The sequence below is a fragment of the Varanus komodoensis genome, unplaced genomic scaffold (assembly GCF_004798865.1).
Source record: "Varanus komodoensis strain SLA01 unplaced genomic scaffold, ASM479886v1 scaffold95, whole genome shotgun sequence".
NCBI lineage: Eukaryota > Metazoa > Chordata > Lepidosauria > Squamata > Varanidae > Varanus > Varanus komodoensis.
The window spans coordinates 1,171,159-1,186,372 of NW_025336658.1; the positions used below are offsets into that span (position 1 = coordinate 1,171,159).

At 47.4% G+C, this 15,214-nt stretch overlaps 1 protein-coding gene across 3 annotated transcripts in view; it reads right to left on the reverse strand.

The window, feature by feature from the left end:
- TSNARE1 (t-SNARE domain containing 1) overlaps positions 1–15,214 on the reverse strand; it is a 372,223-nt gene that overhangs the window by 146,230 nt on the left and 210,779 nt on the right. For all 3 annotated transcript variants that reach the window (XM_044418957.1, XM_044418956.1, XM_044418958.1), the window contains one exon: positions 12,409–12,576. In XM_044418957.1, coding sequence (XP_044274892.1) covers positions 12,409–12,576 — 168 coding nt within the window. The remainder of the gene's footprint in view (positions 1–12,408; positions 12,577–15,214) is intronic.

The window sequence follows — 15,214 nt, forward strand, 5'->3', positions numbered from 1 at the left end:
GCCCTCTTTCACATGGCTGTTGTCCTCTATGGGAACTAGCATTCTTGGTATGGAGGGCAGCTTTCCCTATCCTATGTCCCATATAAGCTGGGCATCGGGGGGGGGGGAGATAAAAATAGCACAGCTGTGAGACAAAAGGGATGAGGATTTAAGAGGACTGCAGGTAGCTGAAAACTTCCAGCTTTGGGAAGCATGTGTAGCATTTTTGAGAAGTTATGAAGTTAAAGGGCCAAAAGGGGGGAAAAAAGCCCCTTGAAGATGAAGTTTGCTTTTAGAATCTTTGCAAGCACGTTTTAAACCCAAGTGACACTGGATAAGCTTTAATATGAAAGACCTTATACTTAAAAGACAGAGGCCTCCTCACCCTCAACAGGGAGGGTGACCAAGGGAGCTAAGTGGGGCAATTTCCACTCCTGCCATTTGGGATTTTAAAAACATTTTATTCCTGGTGTGGCAGTTCGGTGCGGCTCTCACCTGCCTTGAGTTTGATGCTGCTAAAGTATCAGCATCCTGCATCACAGTGGCACGGTGTGAGTGTCTTTGGATGGATGGTCTGCATTGATTCCCCTTCTCTCTCTTTCCCACCTTCCCTCAAACACACCATCAGATCACTGGTCAGTAGTCCGCTCCTTCCTGTGCCCATCATGTTTATACCAGCATCATTTTACCATATTTATCTTTTGCTGGTCCACAGGTTTCTTTAAACCTTCTCACACATCGGAGTAATCATGAGCATTCCGTAGCACCACAACAACCATGGGAGCTTGTGGAAAGCAATTAGCCAGGGCTTTCCAGATCAATAGGTGCCATCACCTGCAAAAGCGAAGAGTGCTTTTTAAATCTCACTGGAGTGTTATTGTTGCATTCTTTTTCCATTTGTCAAGTTTACCTGGTGTTGAGCGGTTAATTGTTAAAGCCACTATTCCCCCACAAACATCTGAGTTCCATAATTTAATTTCTTTCACGAAGTGCCCTTCAGGTTATTCAAAGCTGGGCCTGACTAGAAAAACACAGCCAGCCTTGCAACGAGCATGATTCAGCAACAGGCCGCGATGGCAATTCTTCCTTTGCCATCTCAAAATAAGATGTGGATTTATATATTTGTTTATTTCTTTTTAGCAATGAGGGACAACAAAGACCCTGGAGGCTTGTTGTGATTATGGCCTTTGGCAAAGCCCCGGGCTTTTTTCTCTCCGAGATGTAAACAGCAATGCCAACTACAGGAGCCAAAGGGAACACAAAGGAACACGGAGATCCCAGGCTTTCAGCGGCTGCAGCTCTCTTAGTAGGCAAAGCAAGAAAAACACCACAAAGCAACTCAAAGCGAAGTTAGCGCCGTGCGAGGGCAGATGTGGTCCAACGAAGTGGGCAGCGAGCCATGCAAGGGGGGCCTGCCTGGCCCAGAAACCTGGGCCTCTGAGCCAGGCAAGCTGCTGCTCGCCACGTCACGCAGGCCGCAACTCCCACCAGCCGCAGGCAGAATGGTCGTCTACAGGCCAACCATCTGGGGAGGACCCAGGGACCAACCCCGACTTAAAGGATTCCCATCTTGGATGAGGATCTTAATGTGGCGAGGGGATCTGAGAGTCTCAGAGAGGCCGGGAGTGAAGACTGTAGCGCAGAAATTCAAAGAAGATGGAGGCTTGGAAGGGCAGCAGTGAAGGAGCCAGCAAAGATAAAGGGAAAGGATGTTTCACTGGAGACCAAGGCAAGATCATCCACGGGATTGTATTCCTGATCACTATCTATGGGTGTGAAAAAAGTGGACAGAAAGAAAATTGATGCACTTAAAAGATGTTGCTGTAGAAGAGCTGCAGCAAAGAAGGAAAAAAAGATCAGCCCATGGGTCCAAGCTCAAACCAAGCCAGAGCTTTCCCTAGAAGCAAAAACCAAGGCACACATTATGAGGAGGCAAGAGCCACTGGAGAAGACAATCAAGCTGGGGAAAGTTGAAGTCAGAAGAAGAAAAGGAAGACCAGCTGTGAGATGGGCTGACTCCTACAAGGAAGCTACAGCCTTGAGTTTGGAGAGCTGTCATCTCACGGGGTCCCTGTAAGTCAGAGGCGGGTTGAGGGCACATAACTACAACAAGAGTTTTAAGCATGCCTGAGAGTGAAGCATAATTAAGAGCCCACTCTGGCCATGATACTGGCCAATGTGCTGATGCTGATTTCGCTCAAGGGAGGGCTCATGACCTAGGGAGGAGGAGCAGATGAGGCAACCAGAGTTCCAACACTGCTAAGATGTGGCTCCTCAGACTGATCCAGCTATTGAGGACTTGGCAGACAGCTCCATACAACATTTGTGTGTGCAAACGTTCTTCTAACAACAGGAAGTCGTTCTACATCAGGGCTTCGGGGCAGCTTCTTTAGTTATTCCTCAGACCTGGACCATCTCTTCTCCTTCAGAAGACACCCATCTCTGGGTGATGGACCTTCAACTAAAGGAGACCATCATTTTGCATTCTATAGAGAAGGAATACTGAGACCTCTCAAAGCAAGAGCACCCCTTTCCCGGACCTCGACTCCCCTGTTACATGGATGGGATTTGCCCTTTTGGCGGCTGCACCACATTGTTGGCCCATGTTTAGTCTGATGTCCACAATTACTCCGAGGTCTTTTCCTTTTTCAGTTCTCTTGAGCTACGTATTCCACATCTGGTTTCTTTCTCCTAGGTGGAGGACTTGGCACTTGTCCTTGTGGAATCTCATTCTGTTGCTTTCAGTCCAGCATTCAAGTTTATCAAGATCACCCTGGATCTTCATTCTGTCTTCTAGGCTGTTTGCTATTCCATCCAGTTTTGTAATTCTGTCATCTAAAGGCATGCATGGGTACTATGACTTAATAAATTTGGACTCAAAAGTTTTTGGATGGGTAGCATTCAAGGGGAGAGGAATTAAGGAGGAATTATATTTTTCTTTCTGATTTCAAATCCTGCAAAAACCCAGGAATGTGAATCCAAATAGGAACACAATCCAAGGGCTTTTCTGTTTTTGTTTTTTGTTTGTAATTTTTTGAATTTGAAAATGCATATGTCTGTCTGTCTAAGCTTGCATAAGAAGGTGTTCTGAAGTACAGCAATACTTTAAAAATATGCAGCTCTACACACAAATTAGTCTCATTATCTGCAAATCTCCACTCTATTTTACCTCCCTCTTTGGTGATGCATGTCCTCATTTGGGGGAGTTTTACCATCCTAAATTTTAAAGGAGGAGGATATTTGTCAATCAGATGGAGCACTGAGATCTATCAACTTGTAGGACTTGATTTCCGAAAGCAACAGTGACACAAATCCAGGAAAAACCTAATAAATCCCAAGGGGAAGGCAGACCCAGCAAAATTCCCATATGAAAACTGTGCACATGGGAGAGGGAAAGACCATGTGATATCAGCTCTACCACACCTTTGACTATCCAAGGCTAAGTAGACAGCCATGCCAAACCACCGCCTTTAAATTTCCAGAAAAACATCCAGGTCAGACAAAGGAGAGGAGGGTCAAAAGGAGCAGGTCTCTGGCTTCTAGGACAATACAACAAAACAGATTTACAGGCTTATGCTACCCTGATTAACACGATATTCTTAATTAACAACTGTAAGCAAAACAAAGCATCATCAAACGTTCCTCTTCATTAGCTCAAACAGAAAGGAGGAATTTGCATTCCCAAACACCCTTCAGACTAGGCAGTGATGGACTCGGGAAGACAATATCTTGGCACGTTTTTCACCAGGTGTAAGATACAAATGACATTTTAAGCGAGCACCACTACTCCAAGCAGCAACACCTCCAAGATGTGAATCGGGCATCCTCCGGGAGGAGCGACCCCACTACAAGCTTGCAAGACACACACGCCACCTGGGAAATCAACAATATATATATCTTTTTAAAATGCCAGTGAAATATGCAGATCTAAAGGTCTTAATGGCACCGCAGGTGCTTTGGCAGGATCTGCAGTTCCCTAGGACTGAATGCCCCTTTCTGACACATGCCTGTTTGTGCATTAATAGGTGTAAGAGACTACTTGCCAACGCGGATGGGCCGGCAGATGTGTTACAAGCCCAGGAGCAATACATGCCTTGTATATTGGCTGAAGTGACCAAGTAAGCAGACCGCATTCAGAAAGTGAAGAGTTCAGAAAACTTCAGTGAGTTATAAACAGATAGTTTCCTCCCCTGGTTAAACAGGCAGAAGTATTAAATGTCAGAGGAATTTGGGATAAGTTTCTAAGTGAATGAAACCATCACTACCACTATGCATAATGAGCATACTAGCATTTTACACAAGAAACCTAGTTAGGAAAGAAATCTATTTCACTCTGCATAAACACCTCTGCACCATCACCAGCACCACTACCATATTTTTCTGAAAATAAGACTGGGTCTTATATTAATTTTTGCTCCAAAAGACGCACTAGGGGTTATTTTTAGGTGATATCTTATTTTTTCATGCACAACAATCTACATTTATTCATTTATTCGGGTACAAAAATCTACATTTATTCAAATACAGTCATGCCATCTTTTTCTGGAACATTGTCATAACTCTCCAAGCCCTGAATTGTGTTGCAATGGATGTACTAAATGCGTCCGTCTGGTTGATGATCTTAACTGGGGCTTATTTTGGAGGTAGGGCTTATATCATGAGCATCCTGAAAAATCATGCTAGGGCTTATTTTCTGGTTAGGTCTTATTTTTGGGGAAACAGGGTATTTGCACCCACATTCTCTGATGCATCCAGAGCCGTTAATTAGCTCTGTTCCCTGCGTGCCCCTTGCTATTCTGTCTACTAAGGTTGTAACAGTCAAAGGTGCAAAACAAAAGATTTGTGTCCTTAATCTGCTGGGATCCCCTTTCATCATTTTTGCCACAATATGGCCAAGGAAGGTGGAATGCAACACCATTTAGCTCTGTTCAAATATCTTCTGTCATTTCTTCCCCTAAATAAAGTAAGGGGTACTTTCCAGTATTTGAACCTTACAGATAAATCCCACTGTTCCTTCTTCGTTATAACCTTGAGTCAGCTGAACTTCACAAAAGCATGTCAAGTCCAAACATCTGTTTAAGCCAAACCTTATTCATGAAAACACTTAACCAAGCAGTCATGAGCTTTGCTGAACCCACACGCAGGTTGCAAACCTGGACGCACAGCCCATATTAATGGAAAGAAAAGGAAGAACACACACACACATCTCCTTGACTTTCAAATAGGGTTTAGATTAGAGCAGACAAATCCAATTTTACAGACCTCAGGGGAAGAGGAGTATTATATCTGGTGATTATTGGAAACCAGTCCAAATGACCTCAAATAGATTTCCCTATACAGTCACGTCACAGTGAGATCTAAATTGCTCTTCTGGTTCTATGCTGAATGTTACACATACAGCAACTCCAACCACAGCCAAATACTATTCTGCTGAAATTCTGTGTGCCAGGGACTGGAGGAATCATATCTTTCCCTCCATAGGACCGTTCTCTCGGACTTCTCTCCCTCCATTTGCCAGGTTTCTACTACCACGGAGAACTGGGACAGTCCTTGGTTGTGTTGTGTTATGGAAGAAGATGAAGAAGAGGAGAAGACTGACTGTAGCATGCTTGAGCTGGGCATTCACCCTGTACCACAGAGCACAAAGAGAGGAGAAAGTCAGACTCAGTTTGAGCAGATTCCATTCCACAGATCAGATCCGCTGTAGGTAAGCTACCCACTGACCAGGAAAGATGTTAAAACCACTGGACCTACCACTAAAAGCGCGTATTCACAGGAAACAGTAAATTAACAGAATGCTTGGCTGTTCCACCGCTATGCTGAACCTTATCTTCCGAATCTTATCTTCCAAATCTTCTTTGGTAGAGAACGTATAAAAGCCAGCAGAGGGATGAATGTGCAAAGAAATCAGATCAGATGAGCCACCCCTCTAGTACAGCACTAGTTTCTCCGGGTCTTTATGGTAGATAATAAGTGCGTGGAAATGCTGGCGCACACAGAAGGCAGGTGGAGGGTGCCTAATTTGGTACATGCGTAATAGGATCAGCATGGCTCACGATTAACCGTGGAAAGCGATCTTTAATTGATGGCAGATAGGTCAAAGAAAATGTCAGCTCAGAGTGCAGCAATGGCAGGGACAAAGATACATTCCAGGCAGAAGCATGAAGGAAGGGATGGGAATGAGAAACAGCTGCTTTTGGACTACTGTGGCCAGTTCTCATTGGGCCCCTCTCTGCCCCTTTTGAAGGTCTGCAAAAGCCCCTTTTAGTGACTTGATTGGGACTCAACCACAAGAGTGGTTCTGCTGAGCGGCTGTGATGTGCCACCAAGCTGTCTTTGATCTATGGTGACCCTATGAATGGAAGCCCTCCTAAATGTCCAACCCGTGACAGCTTGTTGCTTGGTCCCCTTTTCTTTTTTTAAAGAACACACAGATGCTCACATCATTCTCTTCCTCCTGCTTTCAATTGTATCCCCACAATGACAATCCTATAAGGTAGGCTGGGCTGAGAGACTGTGATTAGCCCAAAGTTGCCCAGTTGGCTCCATGGCTAAGCGGGGACTCGAACCCAGGTCTTCGGAGTCCCAGTCCCACCCTTTTAACCACTATACCACCCTGGCTCTCATGTAAATATTTGTACTGTATGGTATACCCAATGTTATGTTGTAAATCGCTTTAAATTGTCGTGAACTGCCCAAAGAGCTTTGGCTATTGCGTGACATAAAAAGGCAATAAATAAATAAATAAATATTTATTTATTTTAGGAAGCAGGGGTAGTGCAAAGGGCTTTTGCGAATGAACAAACTTCAGTCACAGATAAAGCGGATTCTACCAATGAATTGGCAACAGAAGGAAAGATGTCTGGCACCCCATGAAAAACAGAAGAAATTTCACAAAATCGGTACCTCTGTACATTCAATGAAGATCTACAGAGCCCTCTTGAGGAGAATTACACAGTAAACTAGTCCTAAAGCAAAACTGCAAAACCTCCAACTCAAGAACACCATCTAAAACCAACCATGACACCCAACAGAAAGGCAGGGATGCTGAAAACATCAATTAAAGGCCTGGACCGACCTCAAATGAAGAAGGGGAAAAGCGGAAGGGAATCAGGGCTTTGGAACCTCTTTTGGAAGGCACCATGAGAAGCCTGAGCACATTTCTCGGGGCAGGGAGGTCCAGAGGGATGGGCCACAGCCGAGAGCTCCTGGTCCCTTGTGCCTACAGGACTGATGAGCCCTTCTGGTAAAGCCCCGTGCGGTGACACAGAATCGCCCTTGCCATTCACGGTCTCTACTGCACGGCCCACCCTTGCATGGATGAGGCCCCTCCGAGCAGCGTACCAGAACAACCCTAACGGCCAAACATTTGCAGGACTGGGGAATGGCACTCCCCCTGCGGCAAACCCATTCTTTGCATCTATCTCTCCCGTCCCCGAAATGTTTGCCGCACGGCTCTTCATCATCTGTATTTATATGGCTCCCGTCTGCTATTCTCTTCCTGGCATCTCCTCTGCATCTCTCCGGGAGTCTTTGTTCTCTGCTCTCCCCGTCCCGCATCCCCAACGGCACGGAGTGAATAGACTGCCGGCTGAGAGCCAACATTTTACAACGTTTGGATTTGGGGACATAAACATTTAGATGACATGGTATTTGATGCGCTTGTTTGCAATATGTGGGGTTGTTGGCTTTGATCGTCTCCCAGCCAATTGTAACATAACATTATCCACATGTTGATGCTATTTTCCCCTCTCTGTTCATAACCGTAATTGTCTTAGTGCACATCAGCATATCTATAGCTCTACGGAATTGTCCTTACTGGGGTGCCAATCACAGGGAGATGCTGAAGGTCGACTAATTATTTCCCACCTAACCAATGGGTGCCTTTTCTTTCATATTTCCATAAACGCCTTTCATGCAACCAACATCTCCACACAGATACTTCTGTGAAATAATGAAGGGAATGTGATGAGAGACCATGCAATTTAACGAATGGAACTGTCATGGGCATTGCTCAGTCACCAGGAGAGGAAGGGACTCAATTTCGGAGCGGGGAGGGGCAGCTTTAATGTAACTAATGAACTAACTGGCAATGGGGAAAGGCTGTTACTGAACGGAAACAAAAAGAATATCTGAAGACTGCATGCTTGTAGTATCATTTAGGAAAATCAAGATGGATATTTTATATTTTATGCACTGAATAAAGGACAGCTTGTCTGACTGGAGAATATCTGCCTTCTTTATTTTCAGGAGAACAGGGAGGCCTGGGGAATTGCTGAATGCAGAAATCCATCAAAAATGCAAAGTTCCATCAACCTCCATCCCTTTTTGAAATCCAATCAAGGAGAAGCATTTGACATCCCTTGGAATGCAATGGGAGAGTGGGAGTCAGCCCACTGAACTCTTTCCCAGTGAAACCAGTGGCCCACCAGGGTCTGGAGCTGCAAACCAAAGTGGCAAGCTGCACATCGTCTTTCATTTCGCCTCACCTGTTCGTTAGAACACAGACATTTGTCTCACATCGTCATCCCAGCCAGTCCTCTGCAGGAACAGATGGCCAAGGCATTTCAGGTTGCTTTTGATGAGAACGTAGTGGCCTCCTCTCAGATAATGCAGGATAAGACTACCATTCCTGATGTCTTCAGTAGCAGAGCCAGGATACCAACGTATAGCAGCTGCTGGGTGAGAGGGTGCTATTGTGCATGTTCTGCTTGTGGAATCCTGTGGGCCTCTGGTTGGCCACCAGGTGAACGACATGCTGGGCTTTGCTGAAGCTGAAGCTCAGATACTTTGGCCACCTAATGAGAAGGATGTACTCATTGGAGAAGATCCTGCAGCTGGGAACGACTGAAGGCAAAAGGAGGACTGGGTGGCAGAGGTGGAGGTGGCTGGATGGAGTTTCTGGGGAGGTGGATGTGGGGCTGGGTGGACTCTGGGGGATGGTGGAGGATGGGAGGATCTGGAGGAATGTTGTCCATGGGGTTGCAAAGAGTTAGGCATGACTTTGTGACTGGACAACAACAAAGCATGCCACCTCTCACGTTATCCAGGTCTAGGACTTTGAACATGTAGCCTTCGAGTCTGCATTTGCATTTCTGGACATTCAGCCTTCCGAGTACTGATTTAGGGTTCTCTCTCTCTACCCCTGACAAGTCTCCCCAGCTTAACAGTTCCACTGAAGACAAATGCATAATGGAGTCCACCATTCTGGGAATCACTGTACCTCTTGAACCTGGCCAGTCTAGATGGGTGAGGAAAAGCCCATTTTTGCTCACGACTTGCCAACACGCACCAAGTTCATATTCAAAAATGAAAGGACTTCATCTGATGGTGAAGAAGAGCAGGGGATCACCCAGATTGGCCTGTCTCACTACCATCTGCTTCAACGGTCAATGTCCTCCATGATCCTTCCCAGCCACACCGACCGAAGCTGTTGGAAGCTGAATTTGGACCTTCTGCATGTGGTCAGTCATTTGGTTCCCCCCTCCTTAGTTTACCCCTCCAAATCAGCTTCTGTTGATTCATACACTCTCCTTGGACATAAATCCCACTGGTTTCTCAACGTGAACCTGCAAAAGACGGCGGACTCCTCATGCCCTGCAGGTACATTCCTCCACTACCCATGCAGTTCTAAGCACCAGAGATAAGCACCACCATAAACTTAGCTTCATTAGAGAATGATTCCCCCATATAATTCCCATCAGCTGAATTAAGGCTCTTGTATACATTAAATCATGCCTAGTTCTCATCTCTACTTCCACCTGGCATTTCTCCCCTGCTGAAACTGGCTCACAACAGACAGTTCATTGAATGTTTATGCTCTTCTAACAGGGTTGATAACGTCACAATTCTTGCCGCACTAATAATACTCCCCAATCCACCCCGAAACAATTAGCGTAATCCAATTAGAGAGACCCAGGACTGTCTTGCTTAATCCAATCTTGTGATTTATTGTGCAGTCCAACCACTGAGTTCATTCGCAGTTTAAACTCTGCATGGAAATGGAGAGGCAGAGATGTTTTCCTGGGCTTTTGTGGGTTGTGTTTGACGATGGGGTATGAGGAAGCCGTAAGAAATTATTACGGTGTGTCTCAGGGCAAGACGTGCTTCAAAAGAGGGAGAGAAAGAAATCTGCAAAGGATTCAGGGAGGCAGTGCAGGGATTACGGTGAAAGAAAACATTTTTAAAGGTCTTCCCCCTTCTTCCTCCCAACAGACAACCCTGGAGACACTCAGCATCCCTGGTACAGGTGCCAACACTCCCGGGCTGAATGGGCACCGGGGTGGATGCCAACATTGGCCACTTGGCACCCAGCCTCTTCTCCTGAAGCCCTGCAGCCTCCCAAGTGGCTTTTCAGTGGTACTCGCTGGAGGAGACTCCATCAGCTGCAGCAGGGCAGCCAGCACCATCCTGCAAGAGAAGGTGCTCCTGCTTCCAGGCAGAAAGAACCAGGGGTGTTCCTTGTGAGCTAGAAGAATGTACAATGCTTTTCTATGTGGCTTAGGACCTGGGTACCTGAAGGACCACCTGCTCCCTATATACCTGTTCTGTTTAGTCGCAAAGTCATGTCTGACCCATGACATCCCCATGGATGACTTCCTCAGGCTCTCCTGTCCTCCACCATCCCCCAGAGTCCACCCAAGCCCACCCTGACCACCCAGTGACCCCATCCAGCCACCTCACCCTCTGCCATCCCCTTCTCCTTTTGCTGTCAATCAGCCCCAGCATCAAGGTCTTCTCCAGTGAGTCCTTCCTTCTCATTAGGTGGTCATTTATACCTACCCATCCATTAAGATCTGGGCAGGAGGTACTTCTAAAGGAGCTGTCCCTTGAGGAGATAAGGGGGACTGTAAATAGAATCAGGGCCTTCTCAGTGGCTGCCCCTCAACTATGGAACAGGCTCCCCAAGGAAATTCACCTGGCACCAACCTGGTCTTTGTTTTGGCACCAGGTGAAGATGTTTCTTTGTTCTGAATACTTCCAAGAACAGTCTTAAAATTGACTATTCTGACATCTATTTTGCTTACCAAGTGTAATTGTGATGTGTGTGTGTGTGAGAGAGAGAGAGAGAGAGAGAGAGAGAGAGAGAGAGATGACACAGAGAGAGAGATTTTAATGGTTTTATTCTTGTTTTTTAGCATTTTGTTGCAAGCAGCCTAGGGAATCCATCCAGATTAGTGGGTGGCATACAAATCCAAAAATAAACAAAGAAATGCATGCGTTGGACTCTGCTGCCTCTCAGGTCTGACTCCTCCTGCTGCACCTCTCCCGCCTCAGTGGCAGAGGCACCCAGGAAGTTTCTCCCTTGGGGGACAAAAAGGAGAGAAGGACCTTCTTCAAAAGGCCCCTGATCTTGTCAGCGGGATGCTGTCCACTCCCTGGTCCTGATGCACAGACCTCTGCTTTGCATTGCAGCTGATGGCGCCCTTCCACTTCCCCAAACACCCTAACAGAACTCCAATGAGCAGGGCTAGCAGAACATGGGCTAGCAGAACCACCACAGCTGTGCAGGCCTCCTGGAGGACCATGCCTCGGGGTGGCCAAAGGCGTGGCAGCTGGCCCCATACCCCTGCTACTGCAGAGGAGGACTTCTTGCCTCCAACACCCCGTGCAAACACACTTCCACAATCACGCACCGCACAAGAGTCATCCCGACCATTTCCTTCTAGTTCCATCCCTAAAGCACCACGACCAGGCGTAGGAAGGAGAGCCCTGGTAAAGTCATTTGCCAATTGATACCTACGGCGGCCAATTACAAAAGCACACCTGCTTCTACCTGCTGCCATCTCTCTTCTTCATATTTGATGGGGACGGGCGCAATAACGTGCCATGTTTGGAATGGCGGAACGGCATCATTCCGGGAACTCAAATGCAGTTCCCAGAGCCCTACTGACTCTTTCCACTGCACGGCTGCTCGCCTGCTACAGTTGTGCAATGACAGCAGCACATGCAGGAAGTCCCAGTGGCCATGTAATGGATTGCACAATGGGGTGCATAAGAGTTATGCACAACTGGGCGCCCAGTGGGTTGCACAAGTACAACCCACAACCCCATGAGCACAAATACCACTTTGCTTGGATTCCCCTCTTGTGCTTGGCTTGCACCCTGGCTTTGGCCAGTGCAACATCATGAGAAGAAGGACACGGATGGACACTACCAGCCAAGAGTCTAAATCAACGGACTCCAGATTTCTCACCAAGCTTTCGGAAGAACCTGCTTCAGTGCAGAGGACCCCCTGACGTGCTCTAGACAGAGCCTGGATCTCTCCAAAACAGCCCACCCTAATTCCAAGTTTGGGACTGATCCAGGTCAAGTGCACCTCTGTACTACATCCAACGTTTGCTGGGATTTTCTCTCTCATCATTGTATCTGGGCTGAGACAATGGCTGCTGAGACACTTCCGGCTTTCCTGCAAGGACAGCGACTGACCTCGATCTGCTGGATGGCTTCCTCCCGCTGGCGGATGGCTTCCAGGTCCTCCTCTGTGATTTCAGACAGCAGCGCATGTTCCTGGTTCTGCTCCAACCACACGCTGTCACCCCCATTGAAGATCTTCTCGTCATCGGCCAGATCAGCAAAGGGAGTCCTCGGACTTTGCTGAGACAGAAAAATGCATTATCATTAGCAATAGCATCATCAATATTATTGATATTATACTGAGCAATAGCCAAAACTATCAGGGCACGTTGCAACAGCCAGTAATACACAATTACAATGCACAATGAAATATAGGTAACGATAACATGGCATGAAAATGCACTATGATATTTTAAAAGCCACATCTAAAACTGAACTTAAACAACTACAGGAGCAAGCACAGGGTAAAGCAATGAGAAATGCTGAAGAGGTAACACAGCACCCCAGTGATTCAAAGCTGTCTTAACACGGCAACTAATTGTTTTAATGTATTTTGTATTCGATGTTGTAAGCCGCCCCGAGGCCTTGGCAAGGGGCGGCATAGAAATGTTTTAATAAATAAAAATAAAATAAATAAACTAAAGGATAGAAGAGATGGTGCCCAGGCAGGCCTCAGTGGAAGCCTGACCCATCCCTGGGGGCCACAACTGAGAAGGCCCTCCTCCTTGGTGCTACCTACTGAACTTCCCTCAGGAGGTGGCAGCCCTCTGGTCTTGAAGATGGTCTCTGGGTAGATTTGGGCTGAGAGATGCATTATGTCCAGTACTCTGGCCCAAAGCTACTTATGACTTTATAGCTTAGAACCAGTGTCTGAGAATAGGCTCAGATGCATTTAGACCGCCAGTGCAACTGGGCCAGAATTGCTCTTTCCTGTTTGGACCTTGTCATTCGTCTACCTGCTGCATTTTGCATAAGCTGCAGCTCTGAGCACTTTTCGAGGGCAGCTCTGCTTAGTGTGCCTTCCCACAATCTAGTTTAGAGATGACCAGCTCATTAATTGAGGGTGCTATGAACTGGGGTTCCTCCTTCATGCATTCGAAAGCCACAGACCGTTTTCCTTGCAAACATCCTTTATTGACCCAAAAGCACAAAACACACAGAATGGATCTCTGGGCATGCACAGAGTCGTTTGTTGAACCCAGCTGAGTGTTCATCTCCAGCAACTCTCCTTATGAGCACGCCTGGGCCCCATCCATTTGGGGAGGGGGGCGGGCTTCACAATGCGAGTCTGCCTGCTCTCTGCACACCAACCCTCTAATCGGGCTCCCTCCTCTGCTGGGGATGCATCACGAGGACAAGAACCATGCCTGCCTTGTTTGAGTCTGCACAACTCCCCTGCTCCGAGTCCCCTGCTGCCAACTGTACACCTTAGTTGCCCCCAGAGGCTGGCTGCCCACCTGGGGAGTCTGCCCCCGAGATGAGCATCTTCAGCTCTCTCGCGTCAGTGTCTCAGGATGGCCCACATTCCCAGGCATCCCATAACTCTCCTTCACATTCCGACCCCAATTCCTCTGCAGCCCAGCCAGCAGGCTTCGCAAACAAGCACCCAAAGCAGCCATCTTGCTCTCTTCCAATGGGGGGGGGGGGGGGGGGCAGAGGGTTATTCTGTCCCCACACACGGTCATTTCGTCTTCTTTCTAAGGCAAGAAAGGGCTGCTGCACATGCAGAATGAGGAAAGGAGGGCTTGCTAAGGAAACCTGGCATTCAATGGTGCTCAATGTGGGTAAGTGCGAGGTCTTGCACTTGGGGCAAAGGAATGGGTGTCCTAAGCACAGGTTAGGGGACAAGTGGCTGGAGAGCAGCACTTGTGAAAGGGACGTTGGGGTACTGGTCGACTGCAGGCTCAACATGAGCCAGCAGTGTGATGCGGTGGCCAAGAAGGCGAACGCCACCCTTGGCTGCATAGCCAGAAGTGTGGCTTCTAGATCAAGAGAGGCATTACTACCACTCTGTACAACTCTGGTCCGCCCGCAACTGGTGTATTGGGCTCAGTTTTGGGCCCCTCATTACAGGAAGGATATAGCCAGGTTAGAGTCAGTGCAGCGTAGGGCCACAAGGCTGGTGGCCGGTTTGCAGGAGATGGGGTATGAGGCGAGACTGAGGGAACTGGGTCTCTTCAGCCTGGAGAAGAGGAGACTCAGAGGGGATCTGTTGGCGACATACAGGTATGTGAGGGGGTGTCACACGGAGGTGGGTAGGGACCTGTTCTCCCCTGCAGGGGAAGGCAGGACGCGCTCCAATCGAGAAAAGCTCAGGGAACCAAGGTTCAATTTGGATGCCAGGAAGTACTTCCTGACAGTTAGGACCCAAGGGTGTGGAATGGGCTTCCCCGGGAGGTGGTTGAGGCCCCATGGGTGAGGGTGTTCAAGGATAGGCTGGACATGCACATGGTGGGCATGTCATGAGTGGAGCCGGCTGGAGCCAGGGGTCAGACTAGATGGCCTGGGAGACCCCTTCTGGCCTGCTCCATTTCTATGTTTCTAAAACTGGAAAGCATAACTCATTCACTTCTGCTGCATCAAAAACCACTGCATACATATCAGGTGGGCATGTTTGGAGTAGACCCATTAAAATCCATGGAACAAGATATGAATGGGCAAATTAAGCACTGAGATGGCTTGCCCAGCTATGCATGTATAAAGTCTTCTATTGTGCCTGATCATGGAAAACTTAATGATATAATGATCATGTACATTTCAATACTGAAAACAATTCTGATGCTTTAGCAGGTTTTGTCGTACTTTTCTGTCACTGAGGTGCTGCAGTTCATGAAGGGTAGGAGTCTGCCTTTATGGGAGCAAAGGAATGCTGAAAATG